The 24,530-nt window shown below is 37.9% G+C and overlaps 1 protein-coding gene across 11 annotated transcripts in view; it reads left to right on the forward strand.

Moving 5' to 3' along the window:
• rbfox1 (RNA binding fox-1 homolog 1) overlaps positions 1-24,530 on the forward strand; it is a 365,339-nt gene that overhangs the window by 218,255 nt on the left and 122,554 nt on the right. For 3 of the 11 annotated variants that reach the window (XR_007881838.1, XR_007881839.1, XM_051386971.1), the window contains exon 1: positions 5,979-6,330. The exons of 4 other annotated variants lie outside the window; for them this stretch is intronic. Coding sequence is in view for 5 of the 7 variants with exons in the window: in XM_051386971.1 (XP_051242931.1) it covers positions 6,235-6,330 (96 nt within the window). In the remaining 2 variants the exon portion in view is untranslated. Of the gene's footprint in view, positions 1-5,978; positions 6,331-24,530 lie in introns of those variants that run through there. 4 more of the 11 variants (XM_051386968.1, XM_051386972.1, XM_051386974.1 and 1 more) reach the window with 3 other exon arrangements.

Genomic DNA, 24,530 nt, shown 5'->3' on the forward strand with positions numbered 1-24,530 from the left:
GTCCCCTGACCTCATTGAGATCACTGAGGTCTACTGACCTTCTGGCTGTCCTAAAATCTAGGCTTAAAACCAGTTGATAGCTTTAAAGCTACAGTAGGTCATTTTTGTAAAAATAACTTTTTGTCAAATTTGCTAAAACAATCCCTATATCCTGACAGTAGTACACATTACATATAATCTATGAAAAGAATGAGGTTCCTCTGGCTCCTCCTAGTGCTCCTATCCACCCGGCCTGAACGAAAACAACCAATCAGAGCCAGGGTCCAGAAGCATCTGTGTTTGATGCCCTTGAAATACAAATCAACAATCAACTATCTTATTTGGCTGTGATTGGTTGCTAATGCCCAAGTGTAAATGCAACAGCGTTGAGCTATAAACATTAGAGTTAAAACAGGAAATAACGATGTGAAAAAGAACAAAATGTTATTGTTCTTCATAATATTCCGTTATTCTGTAGGAAATGTGGAGGTTGATTGACTGTAACTTAACAACAATAATTAGAAAAGTGGTTATGTCAGGGAATAAAAACTGTTTTTGTTGGAATAAATATTTTTAAAAATAAAATTATTAAAATGAAATCATTTTAGATTGAATATTTTGTACATTTAGAGAATTGAGTAGAGAACGTGTTTGTGTGGATAAGAGCTCTGACAAGCTCTATAGGCTTGGTTAATGCTGTGTGTGTGTGTGTGTGTGTGTGTGTGTGTGTGTGTGTGTGTGTGTGTGTGTGTATGTTGTAGCAAAATAAAGATGTGCCCAAAGGAAGAGGTTGAAGAGAAAAAGCAAAGCATAGAAAAAAAGGGAGCGTGTCCTAAGTTGAACAAATGGATCAAAGGCAGCTCTTGGCCTGCAGCCATGCAGTTGCAGTGTTCTGCTTCATCCCATAATATCCCATAGTATTTGCCTCTATGTTCATTCTCTCTCTTTCTTTCTCTCACATACACACAGACCTCCCTTGCATTTCACCATGCACCACTGCAACAGCAATCTCTCACACCCATAGACAAAAACACATACATACTGTATCTATCTAGTCATCTAAATAGCTAGCTGTTAGCTGGGGCTATGCTAATATTTTAGTTTGTTGTTTGCAAATATAAGAGGATCATATTTTCTCCTTAATTAACCAAAATGATAAAAATGTTCTCACAGCAGAGGGTGTGGTGTTGCAAATCCTGCAGCATTCTGTAATCTTGGAGTGCATGTTCCACCACCCGCCTTCTCAGAGCCAGTGCGTTTTTGTTCCCGTCAAATACAGACATTATGTCACAACCTTAAGCATCTCCATATAGATTAAGGAAAAGACATCAGATATAGCACAAGGTACCCTTTAGTGTCCCCCTCCCCACCTCTGGTTGTCTTTCTTTATTAAATCCTATCAATCCAATCAATAAAAAATGATCTACAATGGTGGTTAGTCTCTAATTTATTAATGCCACGTCAACCTTTTTTAATGAAAAGGTTCATGAAACTGACACTGACGAGCGCATCGACGTAATGAACATGTTTCAGTAAAAGGCACCAGATATAGCTAAATGGCCAATCAGCCAAACCCAAACTTTGGCCCTCCTCCTAGCATTTGCCCAATTTCCAAAAGCCAAAGCGTCACTGGGTGACTTAGTATAAAGAGCAAGAAAGTCCTCATCATGGGACACAAAACCCAGTCTCCAGTCTTATAGTCCTGGGTTTATGTTTCATAACGTTATAAGGTTCTTGAACCTAACCAAGTAGTTTTGTTGACTTAACCTGACCAAACTGTGACCGTTTCACAACGTTAACCATGTGTTAAAAAGGTGTCTCATACATACGCTGAAGAGTACCTTGTGCTTCTGTATAAGACCCAGAGGGGCATGACAAAACGGTGTAGACCTGGGATGAGAATCTGTAGTCAAGACTTCTATAATATTTCGGCACTTGAAGGCACACTCATATTAACCTCTCTGAAATAACACAAACCTTTTAAGTTACAGTTTTAGTTGGCAAATTAAATTTTGCCAGGTGACAAGACAGCTGCTGCTGACACATTTTTATTATCAAAATCATGATTTAAAAGAGTGCAAATTTTCATTGCTTAGGTGAGATGTTTTTTGTTTTTTTCTTGTGTTGAGGTTCTGACAACAATTACATGTACTCCAGTTCCAAATGTGTAGAGAACCTATAGAAAATATGAATATTCTTTAGTTTTAAATACATTAACAAAACACAGCAGGGGTCACAACCTTACTAATTACACACAATACAACAAAACCAAAAAAGAGTGATTTTTAATGAGAATTTACATAATCAATTTACAAGTTGCAAGAGTTTAAGAGTCTATTTATGTGTATTTCTATGGGAATTGGCCTTACCTGAAAATTGTTTGGTTAATAATAGGCTCTATGGCTGCTGCTGTCTGTACTATTTATGCTGTTGAAAATAATCACTTTCACAAAGACACACTACTCTTTTTCTTGTTCAAAAACAGTGTGAAAAGTCTCTCTGGATAAATGGTCTATAGCTGATCTCATCTCAACAATTTGTGTTCCGTCATTGTCAAGCATAAGAGCTTGCAGATAGTAAACAGTGGTTGGAATTTCCCAATTGAATGTGTAGAGTGGCAAACTCGATTCTACACATAAAGGTCAGTTTACTCATCATGGTGCGTCCTCGTCAGCCTGTGAAAACACTTGTACAATGTCTACTGGGGCTCTGGGGGTGCTTTGTTCAGACTGAGAAAGTAACACCTGATGATGTCAAAGTGATGGTGTCATCAGGTGTATGGCTTGGGATTGGAGAATATAAATGTATAATAGAAAGCCTGTGTTACAAACTGGACATGTTGGCATTTACCAGTTGTGGGGGTCCAAATAAAAGTGATGCATTATGGGAAGTGTAGTATCAATTTTGCACACTTGACCGAAACTAAGGACTAAAGTGAACTAGCTTTCCACAGTTTTGTTTTTCTTTTCTCTTCATCCTTCATCTTTCTACACCGGAAAGTGGAAGTGAAACTGAAGTTTCGTCTGGAATTGCACTACCTTATTAATAACTTGTTCTTCTTTCTGTTATTTTAGTAGTTTAACTCAACAATGTGTGAGAGAGTTAACAATGCTCATCTTTATGATCTTTATGCTCATCAGTTGCGAACGGATAAGGTTACGTTCAGTTCACCAAAAACATGAACACAGCACTATTTCAGCACTATAATGCACAACACTGGTTTATGAGGTACCCAATAAAATTTGCCAAATAAATAAATAAATAAGAGGTAATTCCACCAATGTAGTTGTATTTATATTGAACACATACACTTACATTTACACCATATTTCAACGTGGTCAGGATGTATCGCTGACCACCAAAATAATCAAGTTACATTACTTGAATATTGTGACACTTGGAACAGGTTACTTACTACATTCAATACCAAGTCGATACCAAATTAAATTCTAAAAACATGACTGTACTCTTTTTTCTACAGTACTATAGGTAATAGGTACCTAAAGTATAGAGGATGCAATTCTACACCTACTCTAGTCAGCCATTAAATGCCATAGGAAGAAGAATATATATCGAAGACTGCACAAGACGGTTTTACTGTGGTATGGAATTGGTATCAAGAATCGTGGAATTTGACTGGTATTGGTATCCACTACTAAATTTCTGGTATTATTCCTGGACTACATTTTTAACAGGTAATTAGGGATTGTATCAGATCACATTACATAAGTAACCCTCCCAACCTGGGCTGGTGTATTGTCGTTACTGTGTGCATTTAATTTCAGTTTTTCAATTTCAGTTCAATATGCTTCAATGGCATGAATGTTGGAAATAATTAATAAAAGAAATATTAAATAGGGGCGGCTGTGGCTCAGAGGCAGAGCGGGTCGTTCCTTAATCAGAAGGTTGTGGGTTCGATCCCTGGCTCCTGGTGCCACATGTCAAAGTATCCTTTAGCAAGATACTGAACCCCGTGCATCGGTGTGTGAGTGTGTATGAATGTTAGTTTCTGTTCGATGGACTTTGCCATCACTGGGTGAATGTGTGTGAAAGGGTGAATGTGGCACGTAGTGTAAAAGAGAAAATGTTGAGTGGTTATACAAGTACAGGTCCATTTACCATTCATAAAAAAAACTAAGTAAACGTGTGCGTCTTCCATAAATTTGTCATATTCAGTAATTGTGTTTTTATTAACTGTATTAGCACATATTGTGCAGCTATGTTTGCTATATGTTCTTCTCCTAATATAATATTTTGTGGTCACCTGACTCTTTAAAGTTAGGAATTAGTAAATCAAATTAATTTAAGTATTCCAACCTGATATGATGATACCTGATATTTTTCACTTTTAAGAGGAAGTGCATCTCTATCTCCACCTCACCTGTTGTGCAGTGATCACAAGCTCTTTTCTCTGTTGGTAGCCAGGACTTCCTGTGTCGTCCTTTCCCTGTGGCGAGACTGTAATCACTGAAGATCTGTCTCTTCTTTGTATCTCTGACAGTAAAAAGAAAAACTCTGTCAATTTATATTCATGGTTTAGAGCCAGATAGCAATTACATTTGTTTTGGTTTGATTATTCAATGTTTCAGATCAGATCTTTTGTTAATTTTATAATTTACATCACTCTGATTAGTGGTTGGAAAGCAGTGCTGGTCTGAGGTTGAATATTACAGTACGAGTAAAGTTTAAAGGGGGAATTTTGTTGTTGGTTTGGATCCCGGACGAACCCTCATTTGTCACAGACTGGCTCCCTGAATGTGACAAGCAGCAAACAAGAACAATTTATCAAACTAAGTTTAACACAAATCATAAGACAAGAAAAAAGAGAAAAGTGTCCAGGTGAGGTTAATCAGCTGACGACTATGATCAATGGGTAATGGCCTTATTACATTCTTCATTCAGTGCCATTCTTAAATTTTTCCATGAGTTGAGAAATATATCTTTTGGCTATGAAGCCCATTTCCGCCAATGTGACTTAGTACTAATAATGACTTAGTATGATCATTATCTTGTCATGCTAAGTCAGAATATTGAGAATTTTTCTCAATATTTTTAGAAAGTTTCTTATTAAAATGACTTACAGAATCCTTTTCTTTCCCGTCACATTGGCGGAAATGGGCTTCCATAGTTATCAGTACTGATAATGCCACTTTTATTTCTTTGCAGCTACCTAAGAACACTTCTGTTTGATTCTGTTTGCAACATTTTATATGAATCTTTTCATGTAGAAACAAGATCTCACCAGTACAAAAAACGACTGAGTCTGTCTATTCATCACTGATTATTGTTTATTTATTTATAGTAACATCATTTTATTTATATATCATGTAGAAACAAGCTGAGCTGGGGATCTTTGGGAATTTTGCATGACTGGAAAAGTTTTGCTAGCAAATGATGGCACTTCAGAGAGAGAGAGAGAGGGAGAGAGGGAGAGAGAGGGTTGTATTGTGGCTGCAGTCAGCATCCTCCATGGCCTCCAGTAACACATGTCAGGGAACTTCAATTCATCAAAAGAATGAGAGAGAGAGAGAGAGAGAGAGAGAGAGAGAGAGAGAGAGAGAGAGAGAGAGAGAGAGAGAGAGGGAGATAGAGAGAGAGAGAGATCAGCATTTTGTGCGAGAAACAACACATGCACAAACACACAGCTGGACTCTCTCTCACTATCTCTCTCTCTCATATAGACACACACACACACACACATTAGAAACACACACACACGCAGACAATTTTCTGCCTCCCTCACGCTCCAGCGATCGCAGTCACACTGACTGCTGGCTTGCCTCCACACACACGCACGGACGCATGCATACATTCTGAGTCAGACTCACACTGACTCTCTCTCTCTCTCTCTCTCTCTCTCTCTCTCTCTCTCTCTCTCTCTTCACACACACACACACACACACACACACTCTCTGAGTCACACACACTGCAGCAGAGCTTTCTCTCTCTCTCTCTCTCTCTCTCTCTCTCTCTCTCTCTCTCCTCTCTCTCTCTCTCCCTCTGCCCGCGCTCGTCCCGCCTTCTTGTGAGCAGAAAACACTCTGGTTTCCATCGTACGGGACCGGCTGCCGCTTCCTTTGAAGCTTCATCTCTCAGCTCACTCTCTACCAATCATTCTCTCTCTTTCTTTCCTTTATCTACCTCTCTCTCTCTCTCTCTCTGCTCATCCTGCTGCTCTCGCTACCTCTGCCGTTCAGAACAGGGTTGTGTATTGTCGGGGTTGAGGGGTTTGTGTTGTCAGATAGAGGAGGGAACATGCAGCATCCCGGAGGAACATGCGTGGCGTTACCCAACGTGGACGCCTGTCCTCAGCTGTCCTGCGCCGCCCTCACCTTCATGTATTTACAGCAGGTGAGTGAGTGTGTGTGCGTGTGTGTGTGTGTGTGTGTGTGTATGTACATGCATTGACATGTTGTGTACATGCCATTATCTGCTGCTGCTAGACATGGGAAGTGGAGTGGAACAGAATAACTGCGTGCTACTTATAGGGTGGAATAAGAGAAACAGAGTGTGTGTGGATGTGTGGCGTCCGTAAATGCGTAGTGTCAGTTTGTGCCAGTTTGGGAAGCGTCGGTCCTCCTCGTCCTGCTGTGATGCTGAACTGTGTACAGTTGATACCGGGGCTCTCTCCTCCAGCTCTCTGAAGATTAAGCAGGTGGAAGGTTCAGTGATGCTGAGGCCGTGGATCAGGACCATCCTGCTCTGTATTCTAGTGTGTTTACATCCCATGACAAACACAACGTTCAATGGCGTGTTAAGAGAGATTTTTTTTCAGAAAAGTTTGGACATTTTTAAAATTGATTTGTTTTTCTCACCCTATCAACATTTTTAACATCAACCTGATTACTGTAAAATGTAATAACTTGGGTTTAGTTGTTGTCCAATCAATTTGGGAGTGTCCACAGGTCCCAGTCCAGTGGTCAGAGTTATGGCAGCGGGTTGTGTTAGGCCATTCAGCTATAATATTAGAACTACCTAATATTTGGATTAGGGTTTAAGTATCTTTAATGTTCACAAATGGAAGTTTGTGATTGGCAATATTTTTTTCAAAAATGGCAGTTTTTAGTTGTTTTTTTATACTACTTTATACTGTTTATAATGCATTCACGTTTATACACACTATAACATGAATATTGATATAATGTATTTTTTTTTCATTTATTTATTGTTATTTTATTATTGCTTACTTCTGTCCAGTATATTACTATATACTGTATTATTATTATATCACTGTTCCACTCTACTCAGGATTATGAGCAAACTGTACTAGTATTACACATAAAACCATTTATGTGAGGCAGCCATCTTGAATTTGGTATACAATGGATGTCCACTTCCTGATTGGTGTTGCTAACTCACTGGAGGGCAGCTAAGAAGAAGAATCTGGCAATATGATATGTATCACAATAAAGGGGTTACGATTCAATATATTGCGATATAAGCAAGGCAATATACTGTGATTCTGTTTTTTAAATCTTTAGGGAAACGGTCATAGTATAAAGAACACAGCATTGAATGCATGACTTAAAAATTTGCTTATTTTATGCAACCAGTGTTTTAAATATAAAAATCTATAGAATCAATACCATATCACAAAACAAAATATCGCAATACACTATTTTTGTGCCAGAATGTATAAACATAGGTTTGTTAAATAATTATTAATGTTATTGATTTTGTAGTGGTCCCAGAAACTAATGTATCAAATGATACAAATGGCCTCATAGGGTTGAATGATTTTAATTTAATGTTGGCATTAATAAACTAACATACGGCCCCCAGTCTGCAATTTTATACATATAATTGCACTTTTTTGTTTTTCCTGTCAGATTAGACAACATAAGCATTATTGTAGGAGCATTAGTGGAAAATATAAGCGTTAATAATAATTTATAATAATAATAATAATTGTTGAAGATTAATTCTGCTCTGTCAGAGAAGACAATGAATGTTCTTATCGTTCACGATTCTTTACATTGTGTTTACTGACCCTCTTCTGTGTAAATAAGGTTTGTGTTAATGAGTTTACAAGCAACAGTCTCTGATTAAAGAAGAATGGAAACATGATCATGTTTGCAGCAGCAGTGTTTACATCCTTCAGGCGGCTGCTGCTGCTGTACACTGGCCTCATGTTTCTCAATCATTACACAACCCACAGATCAATCATGAGCTGTGATGAGTCCCAGTAGATGGCGCTACTCTGTTACACATCCATCACTGTGTGTTCCATGTGGTATCAGACTTTTAGCAGGGACTCACAAAATTAGCTTATTTACATCGGCAGCCAGTACAGTAACACAAAGTGTGTAGTAATTTGACATATTTATTAATTTATTTATTTGTCCTGAAATGTGGAAAAAATGATGTGGTGTAAATTGAAATTACAAAGAAGCCATTTAAAAAAAATATAAAATCATTTAATACTTTAATATTTATCTTTCACTCAAACATATAAAATCAAATGAAATGATAATAACAATTAAAATTGTAGTCAAAGCTGGTTGAAAGATAAACGAGAAGACAACACATTTAAAAAAGAAAATCTGAGAACAAATAAATACAATTTGGACAAGTCTGTCAGAGGGAGCATTAGATATACAAATGTCATCATGTAGTTGTGCATGTGACAATAAAGAGCTTGAGCTAGGGGGTCTTGAGTGTAGGATGAGTTCCAGAGAGAGGAAGCGGCTGCTGGGAAGGCCCAGGTTCGGCACTGGATGTGTACGAGCCTGTCATCGTGAAAACTAAGGTGGGGCAGCAGACCAGTGGAGGAGATCAGAGAGGTTCTGTAGGGAGAAGCTAAGTTAGTGAAGGCCAGTGAGGAAGATTTTATACTTAATACTGAATTTGCTGGCGCAGTAATCGAGCCTGGATGTGATAAAAGAGATTTATGTAGCAGGAAGCAACAATTTGGGTGTGAGGCTGTTTTGGTGATCTGATACAACAACACTGTAATGACTTTTTTTTTACTGTAATTAATATAAATTAAGAGACAAAATAACTACAAAGGCCATCAGAATTACGAACAATTCCTGAGCAATATTTATTTTTAAGTTTTAAAAAGATAATATAACTTTTAAGGCAATTTCTTTTTAACTGGTCTTGACTTTATGGTCCTGATATTTAGGAACCATAAAAATTAACAAAAGCAGTAATTAAGCCTTAATTTTACATTTGAGTCCTGCTATATTATTATTGTATTCTTTATGCATACCGTTATGCAACAGTGCATAATGCAACAGAAGGGGTGAGTTGAGTGTGGATTTGGCTTCTTATTGTTTCTTCCTTTGGTGGGGGTGTTGGGTAAATTGACTGTTTTAGAGAGGGGCTAAGATTATCTGTCTGTACAGCATGATTTGCATAATGTGTATTCAAATGTATTGAATATATTTGTGCAAACATCACAAAAAGAAAGAACCCCAAATTGAAGAGGTTGGCAGACTTTCTGATGTCAGTAAACTGGGAACTAAATGTTCTGAGTGCTGAGTGATAGAGGCAGTTTGGGTCACTTCCTGAACACACTCGCCTCTGTTTGAGGCAACAGTGCAGCAGTGGTTTCAGTGGGGTAAAGTACTTGCAGGCGGGTATGATGGGTTCTAGTGCATGATGTAACTAGTCATGAGGAAATTAGTTATTAGGTGTCTATATATATTTTACAAACAATGTGTTGGATTTTACAGTCGGGTTACTGCCATATATCGTTTTGTCTCATGACATGATCAAATAGAAACTTGACATTGGACAACATAAACATACACATTATCTGGCATTCATTCTTGTGTATCTGTGTATGACAAACAACAAAAATACCAAATAAAATTAATTCAGAAATTGAGAAAATTAGAAATTGGGTTGTGACAAATAAACTGGCCCCAACATAAACAACATGATTAAAATCATAATAAAAATAAATCATATTATTTTTAGTAATTATTGTGTACTTAATTTGTTCATTTTAACCTACCCTTTCGTATACAGTTAAAATAAAAACACAATTCTATTTAAAAAAATAATAATGTTTGCATAAATTAATGGTAAAGTGTTTTGACATGATGAATTAACATGTTTTCAGCGAATTGGCAAAAGTGATATTTATACATTACAAATGTATATAGAAAAAAAAGTCAGGTGCGTCAAATGCCATCAGGAGCTCTAGGAGGAGCCAGAGGAACCTGATTTTTTTCACAGATTATCTGTCTTATGTACTACTGTAAGGATATAGTGAAAGTTTCAGCAAATATGACGAAAAGTTACTTTTATAAAAGTTACCTACTGCAGCATTAATTATTGGAATAAAGCATACATAATACACATAATATAAAATTTCACATTATTGACCGATTCCTATTTTATTATTTACAGTGTTTCAGTCTGCCCAAACTTTATCACATATATGGGCAGCATGACAACACTTGAATATATATACACTGTATATATACACATATAGGAGCTGCCTCAATGATTACATTCTCCAATTTGAGGATACAGTGATTAATTTGACAGGTGATCGCCTTGAACCACTCCAAGCATGTGTAACCGGTCAGACAATAGCACTAAACAAACAAACATACTGAACCATCACACAGTGTTCTCAAACATCCAATCCAAATGTGAAACAATATAACAATATCAAATAATAACATGAAACATATAATTAATTAACATTTGTGCTTTAAATCATATTTCACACTTGGTGAATTCAAATCAAAGCAGTGTGATTTTCTGACATTTCAGTGCTAGGTCTTACATTTATTTATATTTCATTCTAAATTCGTCTTAAATAAGTATTAGATTCAACAGTATTATGTGCAGACAGACAGAGCATTATGCTGCCATTAAAACAGCTGAATGCTTTTTAAATTTTATTTCGCTCTTAGAAAAGGGTACAAATGCCAACCCTGTAAATAAGTGATGATGATAAAACAATAACAGGAAATACATTTTATAAGCTGCTTTCATCTTGGAATGAATTCAACTTTTTACAGTCACAATGTATGGAGTTGGTGAGCATGTTGTGTGTTTTTATGGCCCAGTTTTGGAACACATGAACATCGTGGGCCTTCTGCTGCCACGTCTGGAAACACAGAGAGAGAGAAGGGGGGGGGGGATGTAAGGGAGCGACAAAAGAAAAGTGTGACCGAGCAGAAGCCTGACGCGCTGAGGAATATTTTAACGGCGCTCTGGGATGAAAGAGCTAAATGACGAGCAGAGAAAATGGCTTCTGCAATCTGACAATTTGTCATTAAGCAACTTTCCTCCATTAGTCTCATTCCTTTATCCTGCTCTTTCAAACCTCGCTACACGCTGTGAGAGTGTGTGTGTGTGTGTGTGTGTGTGAGACAGAGCTTTTGTTTTCAGATTGCACTGTTTGAGTATTCCAGATTCTGCTAATGTGTTGCCATGTTATGCCAGAGCATTGTGTGTGTGTGTGTGTGTGTGTGTGTGTGTGTGTGTGTGTGTGTGTGTGCGTGTGTGTGTGTCTTGCCTACATAGGGTATCTGGGTCTTTGAAGCTATATATAGTCGAGACATGTAAGACATTTTGAATACATCTGAAGGCATTTGGGGATTCTGTATGTGTGTGAGTGTGTGTGTGTGTATGTGTATTTTCACCACACATTAATTATTTTCCGATGTACATTTTGTTTCACCCTTCAGTGATTCCTTGATTTATTTGAACACATGCGTTGCATGTTTTTGTTCTCTCAAAGAGCTCAATAGTCTATGCAGTCGATGCAGTCGATCTTTAATGATGTACACACTATGCCTCCCCACCCCCCAAAGCTCATGTACTTGTGTGTATAAATGTTATCAGGGGAGAATCAATTCCGACCAAAGAAAACACTCCATGAGAAGAACTGGGACTACTCTAAAATATTAGTGATGGAGTCAGAAGAGTAACCGTTCTGTACCTTGTTCCCAAGTCTTGTGATAAGGATGATGAGAAGGCCTAGGCCTTAATTCAATGCTAAAATCCTTTCACATAAATGGTGGCCAAAGACTGGTCTCTAATAGTGGCCTGGTAACGAAATAATGAGGAGGGTGAAATTACCGTTATTACAATGGCTCAAACATGGACTACCAGAAATGAAAAGGGCTGTAGTCAACCAAAGAAAATCTTGCTCAACTGAAATTCTACCTACTCTTCAACCAATCAATTGGGAAGAATCTGCCTGTAATTTCTAGGCTACCTAAGTCAACACAGTGCACTGAGGGCTGTCTACCTGCTAGCCGCTGGGTGCTAATAAAAGTCACACAACATTGCCAAGTAAATTATTCCTGCAGTTTGGCCATTTCTTTTTCACAGATAGCTATATCTTTACCTTCATGGCATGTCTATCAAGTAAATTCACATACAGCAGCAACACACACAAATAGGGTTCCCTACAGCAACAAGGCTAACGCAGTATAAAGCGCTGCAGAAAAAGCAACATGATTTTTTTTTTTACTTGGATCCAACCAACTACTGTCATTATTTAGTTGGCTTCAAACGAGGTTTAACGTTCACACAGTTTCTCTCAATCGTCCCTCAGTATTACAACATTAGTCCAGAATCCCTCAGCCATGCTAAACAACAAAATGAAGTCTTCTGTCTTCTGAGGCTGGGGGTCGATGTAGAGATTGCTGCTGGTTATTTGACATTGTGACGGTTAGTTTGGAGCTAAATGCAACAAAAGCACTTTGGTTAATGGCTTGGGAAAGTTTGGGATTTTGGTTAAATGTTAATAAAAACTCTTATGTCTGAAGTCACAGCTGACTTCTTCTGTATTAAAACACACCACGACATTTCCCTAAACATAACCATAAAAAATCGGAATAATACTTTCGTCCCTCTAATTCCCTATTTTGGTGGAAAACAAATGTGTTGTATGTTAATTAACATTTCCTTTTTATGTCAATAATAATTCAGTTTGTGTTACATTTCCCTAAAAACATATTTACTGTTGCAAATTAGTTTTATATAAATGTAATTTCTAGGATGCAGGGCTGAATGGCTCACATGATAGATTACACTTTTTCTTTTAGCAGAAATGATCATTTCCTTGGCTGAGCATTTCTCTATATGTTTTTTTATTTTAAGTTATCACATTAAGAGTCCACATAGGAAGGGGTGGACTATTTGCTTTAAGCTGCTGGAAGGTATTTAAGATGAAACACTTTGGATATTTCACAGTTGACACTGAGCCTTCAGATGGTGGTCTTCAGATGGGGATTTATAATTTTAAATCATAACTTGTCTATTTTTATATCAAAGACACAATGTGGTGTTGAAAATGAAAATGATTATTTTTAGCTATGATTTGTACCTGTTATGTAAAAAGCAGCTGGCAGGAATCCTAGTCATTGAGGTTTGCTAATGAGCAGTATGTCCACATCAAGGAAATCATCTCAAAGCTGGATTACTGACTGCCCTGGTCCAGCAACTTCCATAAGTGTGATGTGGAAATATATGCATGAGATATGCATTCCTTCTGTGAAGTTCCATGTTGAATTGGTTAGTAGGGCAGTGTTTCTGATTGGACAGACACCAAAATGTTCTTGTTAGAAGGGATAGGCATCTTTGTCAACTTCATTGTGTACCTGCAAGAGAGCTGAAATCAGTATGGTTTGTTACACATGTGGGTTCATCTGTTGTGGATTACGTAGGTCATCATGTGTTGTGTGCTGTGCCACCCTCTTCTTATTCTTTCCACATCCACCTCTGCTTGCCTCAACACCAGTTCCTCCTCGGTATGCTCCTGCAACAGTTGTTCTGTAAAGAAAGTGTATCCATCTCCTCATTAGAGCCCCTCATCATCATATTCTCAGTCTGACATTTTCCTGTAAAAGCAACACTTCTTTGCAGAGTTCTTTCCTTACTACTACTATCTATCATTCTTGTTTACCAAATAGCATGCAGGTCTTCCAGTCCTGATCATGTCATGTGCCAGACAAGGAAGGATAACATAATCAATAAATGTTATCTATGAAACCTAAAACTAAACTATATAATCAAATAGAATTTTGTGCGTGAATTATTGGCCACTCCTTTCAACAAACTGAAAGAATGCTCAGACTTGCTAACAGTATCTTACCTCTCTCATGTTTTACACAGGGAATACCAACTCCTGCCAACCAACAGGTGTTTTAGAGTCCCTCCATTTAAATGCAACAGGCAGAAGAATTATTTTATACATCAGCCTATCCTGTTAAACCAAAATCCAAACCAAAAATGCTGAGATCTCAATACAGACGATACAATGGGATATCATTGTCATGGTGCATGTTTTTGTGTCTGTAAAAGTGATATATGTGTGATACTGTTTCTCCAATCTGTGTTTAAATTTCTTGAAGGATGAAAATGAAAATTAATTTCAGTGTAAAATGACAATACATTTCGTAATGTATCGTTCCATATTGTACTGTACTGTATCATGTCATAGCATTACTATGGCGGCTGTGGCTCAGAGGTAGAGCGGGTTGTCCACTAATCAGAAGTTTGTGAGAAGAATGGATGTGTGCGGATGGGTGAGTGTGGCATGTATCGTATCATGATATTGTACCATCTTGTTCCGTGTAGTTTTCAAAATGTGGTTGTCTTTTCGACACAGATTAACCTAGCACGTAGTATATCTAAGTACAGGAAAGGAGAAAGTTGAGGTTTTGAGCGAAGCTTGCACAATTATTATTGGAGCACAGAGACGAAAAGGGGTGGGACTTAGGAAGAGTCAATTGAATATTGTGCGTATTTTGGATGGTCAAAATAGTTTGCTTCAGGGGCGTCCCTGGTTTGGTTCTGGACTGGACCTTTGCTCTGTCTCTCTCTGACTTGTTTCCTTCATTGATCCACTAGTTTTATTCCTACTTTTTCTACTCCTACTTTTCTCAGGTAGTTAACCTACAGGCTTTTTTTTTATTCTTTCTGTGTTTTTGTAGTATTTCTAACTGAAGGGGTTTTTTTCATCATCATTTTTCAACACAGCATGCCAGCCGGTTCAGGAACAAGTGTTTTTTCAACCAGTCTCTTCACTGCAAGTGGGCTGTGTATGCTTTCACAGAGCTGCATGTTGTTGTAGGGGAAAGTGAGCCCTTGTTGAGAGGCAGCTCTTGTTCAAAGAGTGGATTAAAAGTACTACCGTCAGACCTATAGAGAGACAGAGCGCAGGGTGAGAGATGGGAAGATAGTGTCTGTTACAATTTGAAGCAAAACTAGAAAGAGGTTATGTACACCAGTTCTTTTTGCTTTCTTTTTAGGATGTCTTTTCTTTGGCTGAATTCAAACATTTTGTTCCAGTGTCGGGTGTAATGGGACTGTATGGAAATAATTCCATTTTCTTTTAGCTGAAGAGAGCCTATTCAGATTTTTTTTCTTCTTTTGGGAGGTGGGGAGTCTTTTAAAGTCATCCAGCTTTGCCTTCTTACAGAATACACTTAATATATAGTACAGAAAGATAGATACTTTATTTATCCCGAGGGAAATTCAAGACAACTTCTCAACAGTCATTCATACCTTAAATACAATGATCCTTAAAGATTTGACTTTTTCAAATGCGCCATACAGGGCTGCCCATGACCCCCTCAGGAGTTGGGGGTAATGATACCATTTTGATAACCAAAATATTGTAAAACTTCTAATAATAGCCCAGGCATTTATTTGCTTAAATCACTGAACTCCCCCCACCTTTATTTTGGACATGCATCAATTTGGGACAGGCATTTAATTATTTTAGCACAAAACTAAACTAAACTCTATCTGCTGCTTCTCTTGAGATTTTGTTCAGCAAATTTGACAACTAACATGATGATTATGATCGCTTCGGAGGTTTTTTTCCAATCTCTCTTGTTTACCATGTTACCGGTAAGTCCGAATGAATTAACCTTAAACTTCGGTGTTGATAGTTTTCGTAAAGTATCCAATCCAATCCAATCCAACTTTATTTGTTAAGCACTTTAAAAACAACCAAAGTTGACCAAAGTGCTGTACAGGAGAATAAATAGGACATCATAAATGTAAACAGTGATGGTGATGATGAAGACCACTGTGAGGAATACAGACAGTGAAATATAGTGAATTGAATTGTGGAGAATCTAACTGATCTTGACAGAAGTTTAAACATTTATATTTGTGTAGGAGATTGAAACAACTTAAAACTCGCTCAAGCGGGCGACCCGGTGGGTTTTAAGAGGTTTTATACATAGATATAAATTCTATAAAATCCAGACCAGGCCTCTATTGGAGACCTGCATTTATTTGTCAAAAACATGTAGCCACACCAGGCTTTTAAACTAGACCTGCTTCTATTAGGGACCCTGCTTTTATTGGAAATTTTACAGTACTCACCCTTGTTGTTTCTTTAGTAAAATGTAGCTTGTTTCATAATGCAGTCTTTTTTTGTACACTACGCCAAAAGTGCACTGTGGCTAATGTTAGAGTGAATTTCCTTCTTATGTCTAAGACCTGCACACTAGCCAAGCGGTAGCAAGCAAGTGAAGGAGCCGCCACCACCTGTGTGTGCCTTTGTCTACGTAGCCCCTGTCACTGAGTAAGTCTTTTAGCTCACATGTACATGTTGATGTAGGAAAGAGAGACATGATGTTGTGTAAGTAAACCAGATTTGGGGAGGGGCCAATTAACTGGGCTTTTTGGGGCCTCAGCCATGTCTCTAAGCAGGCCTGGTGTCACATACGTAGATGTTGGAAAATAATAATGAAAATAGCGTCACACACTACTGACATGTTCTACCAGTGGGTGAAGGGAAATTAAATATACTGTATGGCTGTTTACAGTCATAACCATTACTAATGTGTTCAATCAGTGCCTGAATTGGACCAAAAATGCAACATAACCCTAACCCTAATTCTGTTGCCCATTTAAATACATTTTAACAAGGGCATTTTCTCAGTGTTGTTTTCTTAGCATTACGCTAGCTATGTGTTCATTAAAGGATAAGGCTGTTGGTATTTTTCATCTTGTAAACAATCCTATAAAAAAGTCTTTTCTGTGATACAAAGCCTGATATATCTCTCTTCTGTGTCACATAGCTCCATAACATTCTCTAAAAACTACAGTGTCTCGCTGTTTCAGGAAATGATTTAAGACACCGCAGGCTGCAGTTTGCTACCTCTCCATATATATATATAGCAAGCACATTGTCATATTCATGTTTTTTTTTTTACAACACGTGTTTTTTTGAACAGTTGCCTGGAGCTGGATCTCAAACAAATCAGGTTACATCTGATTTACATCTTGATTATTTGGAATCCAGGGGTGGGGTGAATATTCCAGAGCCCACCTGTGGTCTGTGTTCCCGTAGACTCATGTGCCCGGTTACTCCTTCAGTGGCTGGAACTGTCTGGAATATTTGCCATTTTGTTACAGTTCTTCTACAATTTTGGAAATTGCTAATTCTACTTCTAATGTTGTGAAAATTATGATTTATATTCACACTTAAATTTTAGGAATATTTTATTAAGGGTACTGAATAGAAGGAATTAAACTCTAGTACTGGTCAGTTTAGATTGGTACAATAACAATGGTTGTTTTTGTACATGGGATGGAATAATAATGTGATTTTTGGTACAGGGAACTCTGAAATGGCATGTAGCCATTTTATATTTAACTAGAGATGTATTCCTCCAAATGAAATTGTGTAGCAATTACCTTGTGTGTATGTGTCACTGATATGGCTGAGTGAGTGTGTCTGTCCTGTTCTGAGGTGCTGTATCATTTGCTGAACATTGTGCATGGCCATTCTCTCTCTCCAACACACAAAACACACACACACACACACACACACACACACACACACACAGTCCGTGGTTCTGCTCATGTAACGACATGCCAGCACTGCATGGATGAATGGAGTGGAAGATGGAAAGAGAGAGAGAGTGGGGAGAAAAGAGAGAGAGCGCAATGAATGGAGAGGATGAAGAAAGCGGATTATAAAAGAGAGAAAATGGAGAGGTAGGCCAAAGGCAACCAACTTCAGTCTTCTGTGTACATTTCCACGCGCTGGTTAAAAAGGCAGGTGGATGGAGTGGGGAGGTCAAAACTCTCAAAGACAATGACGCTTGTTTTACAACACGTATTTCTCTGCTGTCTGCCACTCCAGTGTGGTGCCAAATGCTGTCAAATTTGACACATTAATTTAGACAAATTAAAAAAAATAATAGTCTTAAATTCAATGAAAAAAGACATGTATTTGGTAAAAGATGAAGATTTGAAAATACAACAATTTATTGATTTCTGATGCCATGTTTCCAACCTTTTTCCTTCTATCATTGATTAAGCTGACAACCCCTAACAAAGTGACATATTTTATGGAAATTTCATATTGTATTCAATGCTTAACAGTAATTGCAGGAAGTTTGTGTTAAACAAGAGATTTTGATGAATTTTGGGCAGATTTTCCCATTGTTCTGTAAGCTCTTTTGTAGTTTGAACTTTTCTAATGCAGTACGAGGCTGTTTATCAGCGAGTGAGGGCTCTGTGAATGTATCTTGTGTTCAGGTCTTCAGAGTTTAGATCTTAAACAATAATCTGAACTCTAAAATAACAATTTAATTTAGTTGACTTGACAGAAATGAACATAATGTTGAGCTATAGGCCTACAGTGTATATCTTTTCAGTTTTCTTACACCCCTTAAAATCAAGAAGGCCACACGACCCCTGTGAAGCTTTGATGACCCCCAGGTTGGGAACCACTGTTCTGTTCAATGCTTTACTAATGTGCCACAATAACATAATGTTTGTGAGTGCAAATATCTTCATTTGGGCATTTCCAAGCAAATATTGATATATGTGATTGTTTGTTGTGATTGTTTTTGAATCAGCATATATTTATGCCACCCTCTGAACACATCATGAATATGTCTACATGTACCAGGACACTACATTTGTCTCACATCACTATTGACTTTAAGTGCTTAGATTTTTTTCCTTTATTTTATTTCATGTAGTAGGTTTCCATTACAACAAAATTGTAAAGGTACAGATTGTACCTTTACTTCATGGATATGCTACCTTACAGTATTTGTCGCAGAAATTAATCAGAAATGCTACATTGTGCTTCAGCTGGCTTTATTTTCCTAAAGTAATTCCAATTGTAATGCAATACAAAACAAATGATAAATGGTATTGGTATATTCTCTAGACACAGCTACAGATATAGATATAGATATAAAGCAGTGCTGTTAACTGTATGTAGGCAGTGTTAAGTGTCTTCACATCCACATCACACCTTATCTTCTTCTGTCTTTCATAGGTCATCTAGAACAACATTTTTTCACTTCCACCTCATCAAATACTGCAGTTTGGTCAGTGGCCTTATCCCTCTAGTGCAGGGATGCTGAGAGAAAGTCAACATCATATTAAATGCTAAATACATGCATTAATTTTTTTTGCATTCATTTAAATGGTCCTGATAAAATTGATAAAAAACGAGGCAAAGCCTCTTTACTGCCATAAACACCAGTGTACACATGTAAACCCCGGTAAAAAAGGGAAAATCATCATAAGTTTAAAAATGTTTATGAACTAATAGTTTTATTAATTCAAAAATATAGGGGGTGCTGCAGCCCTACTTCCAGCATCCAGTGTCATTGACATACAGGGCTCCACCGTCAAGTTAGCGGTAAGTTTTTGTAGATTACATTAAGTCTTTTAATGTATCTTAACGTATAGACATTACTTAAAATAAATTAAGTTTTGGTTTTACATGTGACACAAACAGCGGGTTGAAGTCCTGTGTTTGATTGAGCCATCCATCCACCCCACCACTACCATATGTGGACTTTCTTGCTCTTTATACGTCACCTGACTTCCACAGTGGCACAAATGGAACTTGAGAGATAACTACAACGTCATATTTGATATATTGATCAAACTGCAGTGTTTGACAACTTCCTCAACCAAAAAAAACAAACCCAACTAAATGGTATTTCCTGTATTTATATTGACTTATCTAAATTATAAATAATCCATTCTGAGTGAGTGAGTTAGTTATTGTGTTAATAAGTCTTGTGAGTTAAATTAGTGTAAGCACAGTTGAGAACCATTAGAACCAAACTGTTGTGTGGCTGTAAATGGCGGCCAAGCTAAGCCAGCATCTCACTGGCAGCTCTGAACATTTTCTCCATCGATCATGCAAAGACTCACTCAAAACTATTTAAGATAAACACAAACTAATAATGGTGAATATTATAGCTTTAACTTTTATTCATCTGCTGGCTGTAAAGGACTACCTATCCTCATGGACGCAAACATTTCAGTGACCCTAGTAGTTGTAGAATATTGTCTTAAGAAGTGCTTTATAATGACTAATAAAGAGCTCATATGCTACTAACAGGTGTTTCTATTACTTCTGGCGAACCCATGAGGGGCATGTCCAGAGGAGGGCCCTGGGGTGGCACTGAAATCTGATTGGCCACCCTAAGTGCCACCCTTTTATCCTTACCTCTTCCATTTGCCACTGTAGCAGGCTCAGGAACTAAATAAATCTGGAGTGAAAATACTGGTATCATATGAAACTAGATGACCCAACGCATCTATTGGTACCAACCACATCATGCTAGCCTGTCGGGAAAGGGTCTAAATAACGGTCCAAGATTAGGCTAAATATTGGCGATGAAAAAACTGGCTTGGCCCTTTTGCATGTGGTATAAATGTATTTTTTGGCCTAGTGTATTTGAATATTTCTGCATACCGGCGTCCATAAACAGTGTTGGAATTGCATAAATTGCAACTGACTAGAAAGCTGAGACAAATAGCCACCCCTGAATAAGGCAGTGCCCCTCTTGTGCTACCCCAGTCAAACAAAGTCTGTAAACGCCACTGTGCCCCATTTATATCAACAAGGGTAGGCTAAATAACAGAACACCTCACCTGAAACTGTTAGACATTATAACCTTTATGAAGAGGGGATTCATTGTATGTATGTGTTAGCTAAACTAATACAAACATATAGCTGTTTTGGTTTTTGAGGATGACATCAGCCGAATCAGGTTAGAGGCACTTGGGCCAGCGACGGGTTGGTGTCGGCACCTGGAGTTGGACCAGCTTACCGGAGATGAGTCACATGAATGTGGACTGGGTCACACAGGCAGGTGTGCTGCAGGACCAACACACAAACACTGTAGGCTGTTGCAATTATACCTCCTTCTGTTACAGTTCTGTTATTGCACTGTTTCTATGTGTGTGTGTTTACTCCATTATTTTTTGGTTGAATGCCTAAAATCCAGCTATCTGCATTTATAAAATACGATGCCTGCATATCACCCTCCCCCACCCTCCTCTGGGGTCCTCCAATATGTGGGTCAGAGTTAAAAAGGCATAGTCACACACACACACACACACACACACACACACACACAAAACACACACACACACACACACACACACACACACACACACTAACACACACACAGGAGGATTGCAATCGTGAAAACAGTAAAAAAAACAACAACATTCATGTCACAAAGTGTGTATGTTGTGTGTGTGTGTGAGAGAGGGGGGGGGGGTTTCCTCCCTATGTGAGAACATCTCCCGTTGACTGCATTTTGTGTGTGTGTGTGTGTGTGTGTGTGTGTGTGTGTGTGTGTGTGTACCACCACACACCATTGCCGTGTTTCCTTCCTGCACTGCCAGTTAAAGCTGCAGTAGGTAACTTTTATGAATTGGAGGCTTAAAGATAGTTGATTGTTGAGTCTTATTCTCAGGGGGTGAGACTCGACAATCAGCTATCTTTCTCTGCTCTGGTTTGATTGGATTCCACAGCTAGCCTAGCTAGGGACACTCAAGACTAATAGCTATTAAAGCTAATTGAAGTTTGGCACAATACAGAGGAAAAGGCACCAGGTCATGACTTAATGTATGATACATTTTAGTTGATGAAGTGTTAAAACTTTTTTTTTTTTTTTGGTGTGTAATGACACATTTTTATAGAAGAATATTAAAAAATAATTCATTTCAAATTTTTTGTCAAAGCCACAGGCAGCCACTGGAGATGGTCTCCGGAGCTGCAGGTTGCCTACCTCTGATCTAGCATCAATAGTTAACTCTCCCACTTACAGTCTCACAAACACACACTCACACACACCATCAGATATAATTACTTTAACTCTCTCACACACACATTTGCACACACGTGTGCTATGATAAACTAATTTCTCTCACACACTTTCAGATGTAATTACCTCTCTTTCTTCCTCTTTTTCATACACACACCTGTCTGCATGTTCTCACTGACCTTATTATCTTGTTTCTTGCTGCTTGATACAGAAACAGAAGAGAGAGTGCAGAGAGAGAGAGAGAGAGAGAGAGAGAGAGAGAGAGAGAGAGAGGAAGAGTTAGAGAACAACAGCAGGTAGTGTCCTGTGTTCGTGGAAGGAAAGAAAATCTTGCTCATCCTGAGCTCTTTCTTTTTGCTCCTTTTAAAGTGTTTTTTTGTGATCCAAATCAAGGCTCTGAGGAGAGAGGCTGTCACAAGGGAAACCCCTTTGAGGGTAATTTGTGATTCGGGACTGTATAAATAAAATTGACCTGACTTGACTTGCGCATGTCTGGAAATCAGGAAAAGCAACTACAGCCATAATATGAGCAGGAAGAAGAGTGTACACATAGCATGAGGCCATGGGAATCAGAAAAACTTAAATAATAATAATAATAATAAACATGAAATACATTTTTCAGGGCGTACTAGCCATTGGGAAGTTTTGGAAGACACCTGAACGGCCCATTCATTTTGGGCTGAAAAGGGCAGTGGTCATAGAATTTGTATTTTTATTTTATTTTTATTTTATAGGTTCTGATGTCAGTAACTACTCTAGGGTTCTCGGCCGTGACATCGGCCAGCCTGGCACTCTCAGCCTCACTGGATACAGCGCAACGCTGCTTGTCAGACTGAGGCCAGTCCAATACTTTCAGTATTGAAGGGGGATAGAAGTGGCCCCTTCCAGTTTGGACTAATCCATGTTTTTGTTTAAATCTGATTGGCTCAGTCATTTTTTCAAGAGTTTTTTTCTGTCTGAAGTTTTTATGGTAAACATTATTAGCGAAAATGGTGAAAATAAAGAAGACAGGAGAGGAAAAATAAATGGTTGGTGCAGAATAATTACGAGCTAAAAAGCAAAAAATGTTACTGCAAGATGTAGCTAAATGCACAAAAATGCAGATGTTTTATATGGTACATGTAATGTATTTTATTGTTTTTAAATGTACCTGGCTGCTATGACGACCCAATTTCCCTTCGGGAATTAATGAAGTCTATCTATCTAATATGTGTTGGGAGTGTGTTCTGGACAGAAGGCACCATACTTTTTGTAGTTCAGTTTTGGAACAAGTTTAACATTCATTTTGTTAAATATCAGATTACAGATACATGTTTTGACAAATAAATTCACGTCTCCATTAGAGGCCTGGTCTGGATTTTATAGAAGTTCTTTGGATATATAAAACCTCTCTCGCCTACTGGGTTGCCCGCTTGAGCGAACAAATATAAAGATTATCCACAGTTTTATTGAAACTATAAGCGCCAAAGTATAATTCATTCAGATTTACCGGCATGGTAAACAAGAGAGATGGAAAAAGTGCTGACTCCCAACTTTTGAAGCAGCCCTAAAGTCCATACCATACCATCTGTGTCCATTCATTATTTATATTCCTTTAGTCTGTAAGGGTCCACCGATCAAAAGAATCAGAGGGTTTCCAAGTTGTGAATATTGTCATGTGAAGTCTGTATAATGCGTGTCGTAAATCTTCGGCTGCTGTAAAAGTGTCATCGTTCAGAGAAAAAAGAACAACCTGAAATTCAAGTTGTTAGCAGCAGAACTAGACAGTTTTAACTGCTAAAGGAATTAAGAATTAGGATAACAATGGAAAAAGCAACAGTGACTGGTGACTAACGACTAAAAGAATGATGTTGGGAAGTCTCATTTCATTGGATTTGTGCTAAGCTCAGCTAGAATTTTAAGTGCTGTAAAGGAAATTATGAAATTACATGTGGACGTTAATAGGTTAAGAACCCATAAAATAATTTTAAGATCAGTCCTCAGCGACACAGGCAGACGACGCAATGATGCTAAAAGTGGAGTGATGTGTGATCCCTTGTCCTTCTTCTGGTTAAAACAACAGGCTCAAACAGACTCACCTCATATGCATTGTTTTATTTGCTGCAGTGTTCATTAGTTTTGTTTTCATCATGTTTTCCGTGCTTTATGTGAGAGAACACTGCTGTATCCCTGCTATCCAAAGTATTTTACATTTGTGATGAATCTTATTTGTATACATTTCCATTCTTCCCTCTAATGTTTTTGGCCCAGAAATAGAAACACTTAAAAATGAATCCTGCAAGCACAGCTGAATAGAGCATACACACTTTGAGACAATTTGAAGTACAAAGAAGGTTTTGAGACTAATGAAAACAGAAAGTGAGGTTGTTGCGTGGGTTAAGGACCTGCAGTGAAGCATGTGTTGGAGGGACGGTGTGATGTGAGTAAACGGTAAAAAGGTCTTTTTAATAAAGACATCTTTTAAATGCATAAAAACTCGAATGAACCCAAACAAGCAATGTGTAG

The sequence above is a fragment of the Dicentrarchus labrax genome, unplaced genomic scaffold (genome assembly GCF_905237075.1).
Source record: "Dicentrarchus labrax unplaced genomic scaffold, dlabrax2021, whole genome shotgun sequence".
Lineage (NCBI taxonomy): Eukaryota > Metazoa > Chordata > Actinopteri > Moronidae > Dicentrarchus > Dicentrarchus labrax.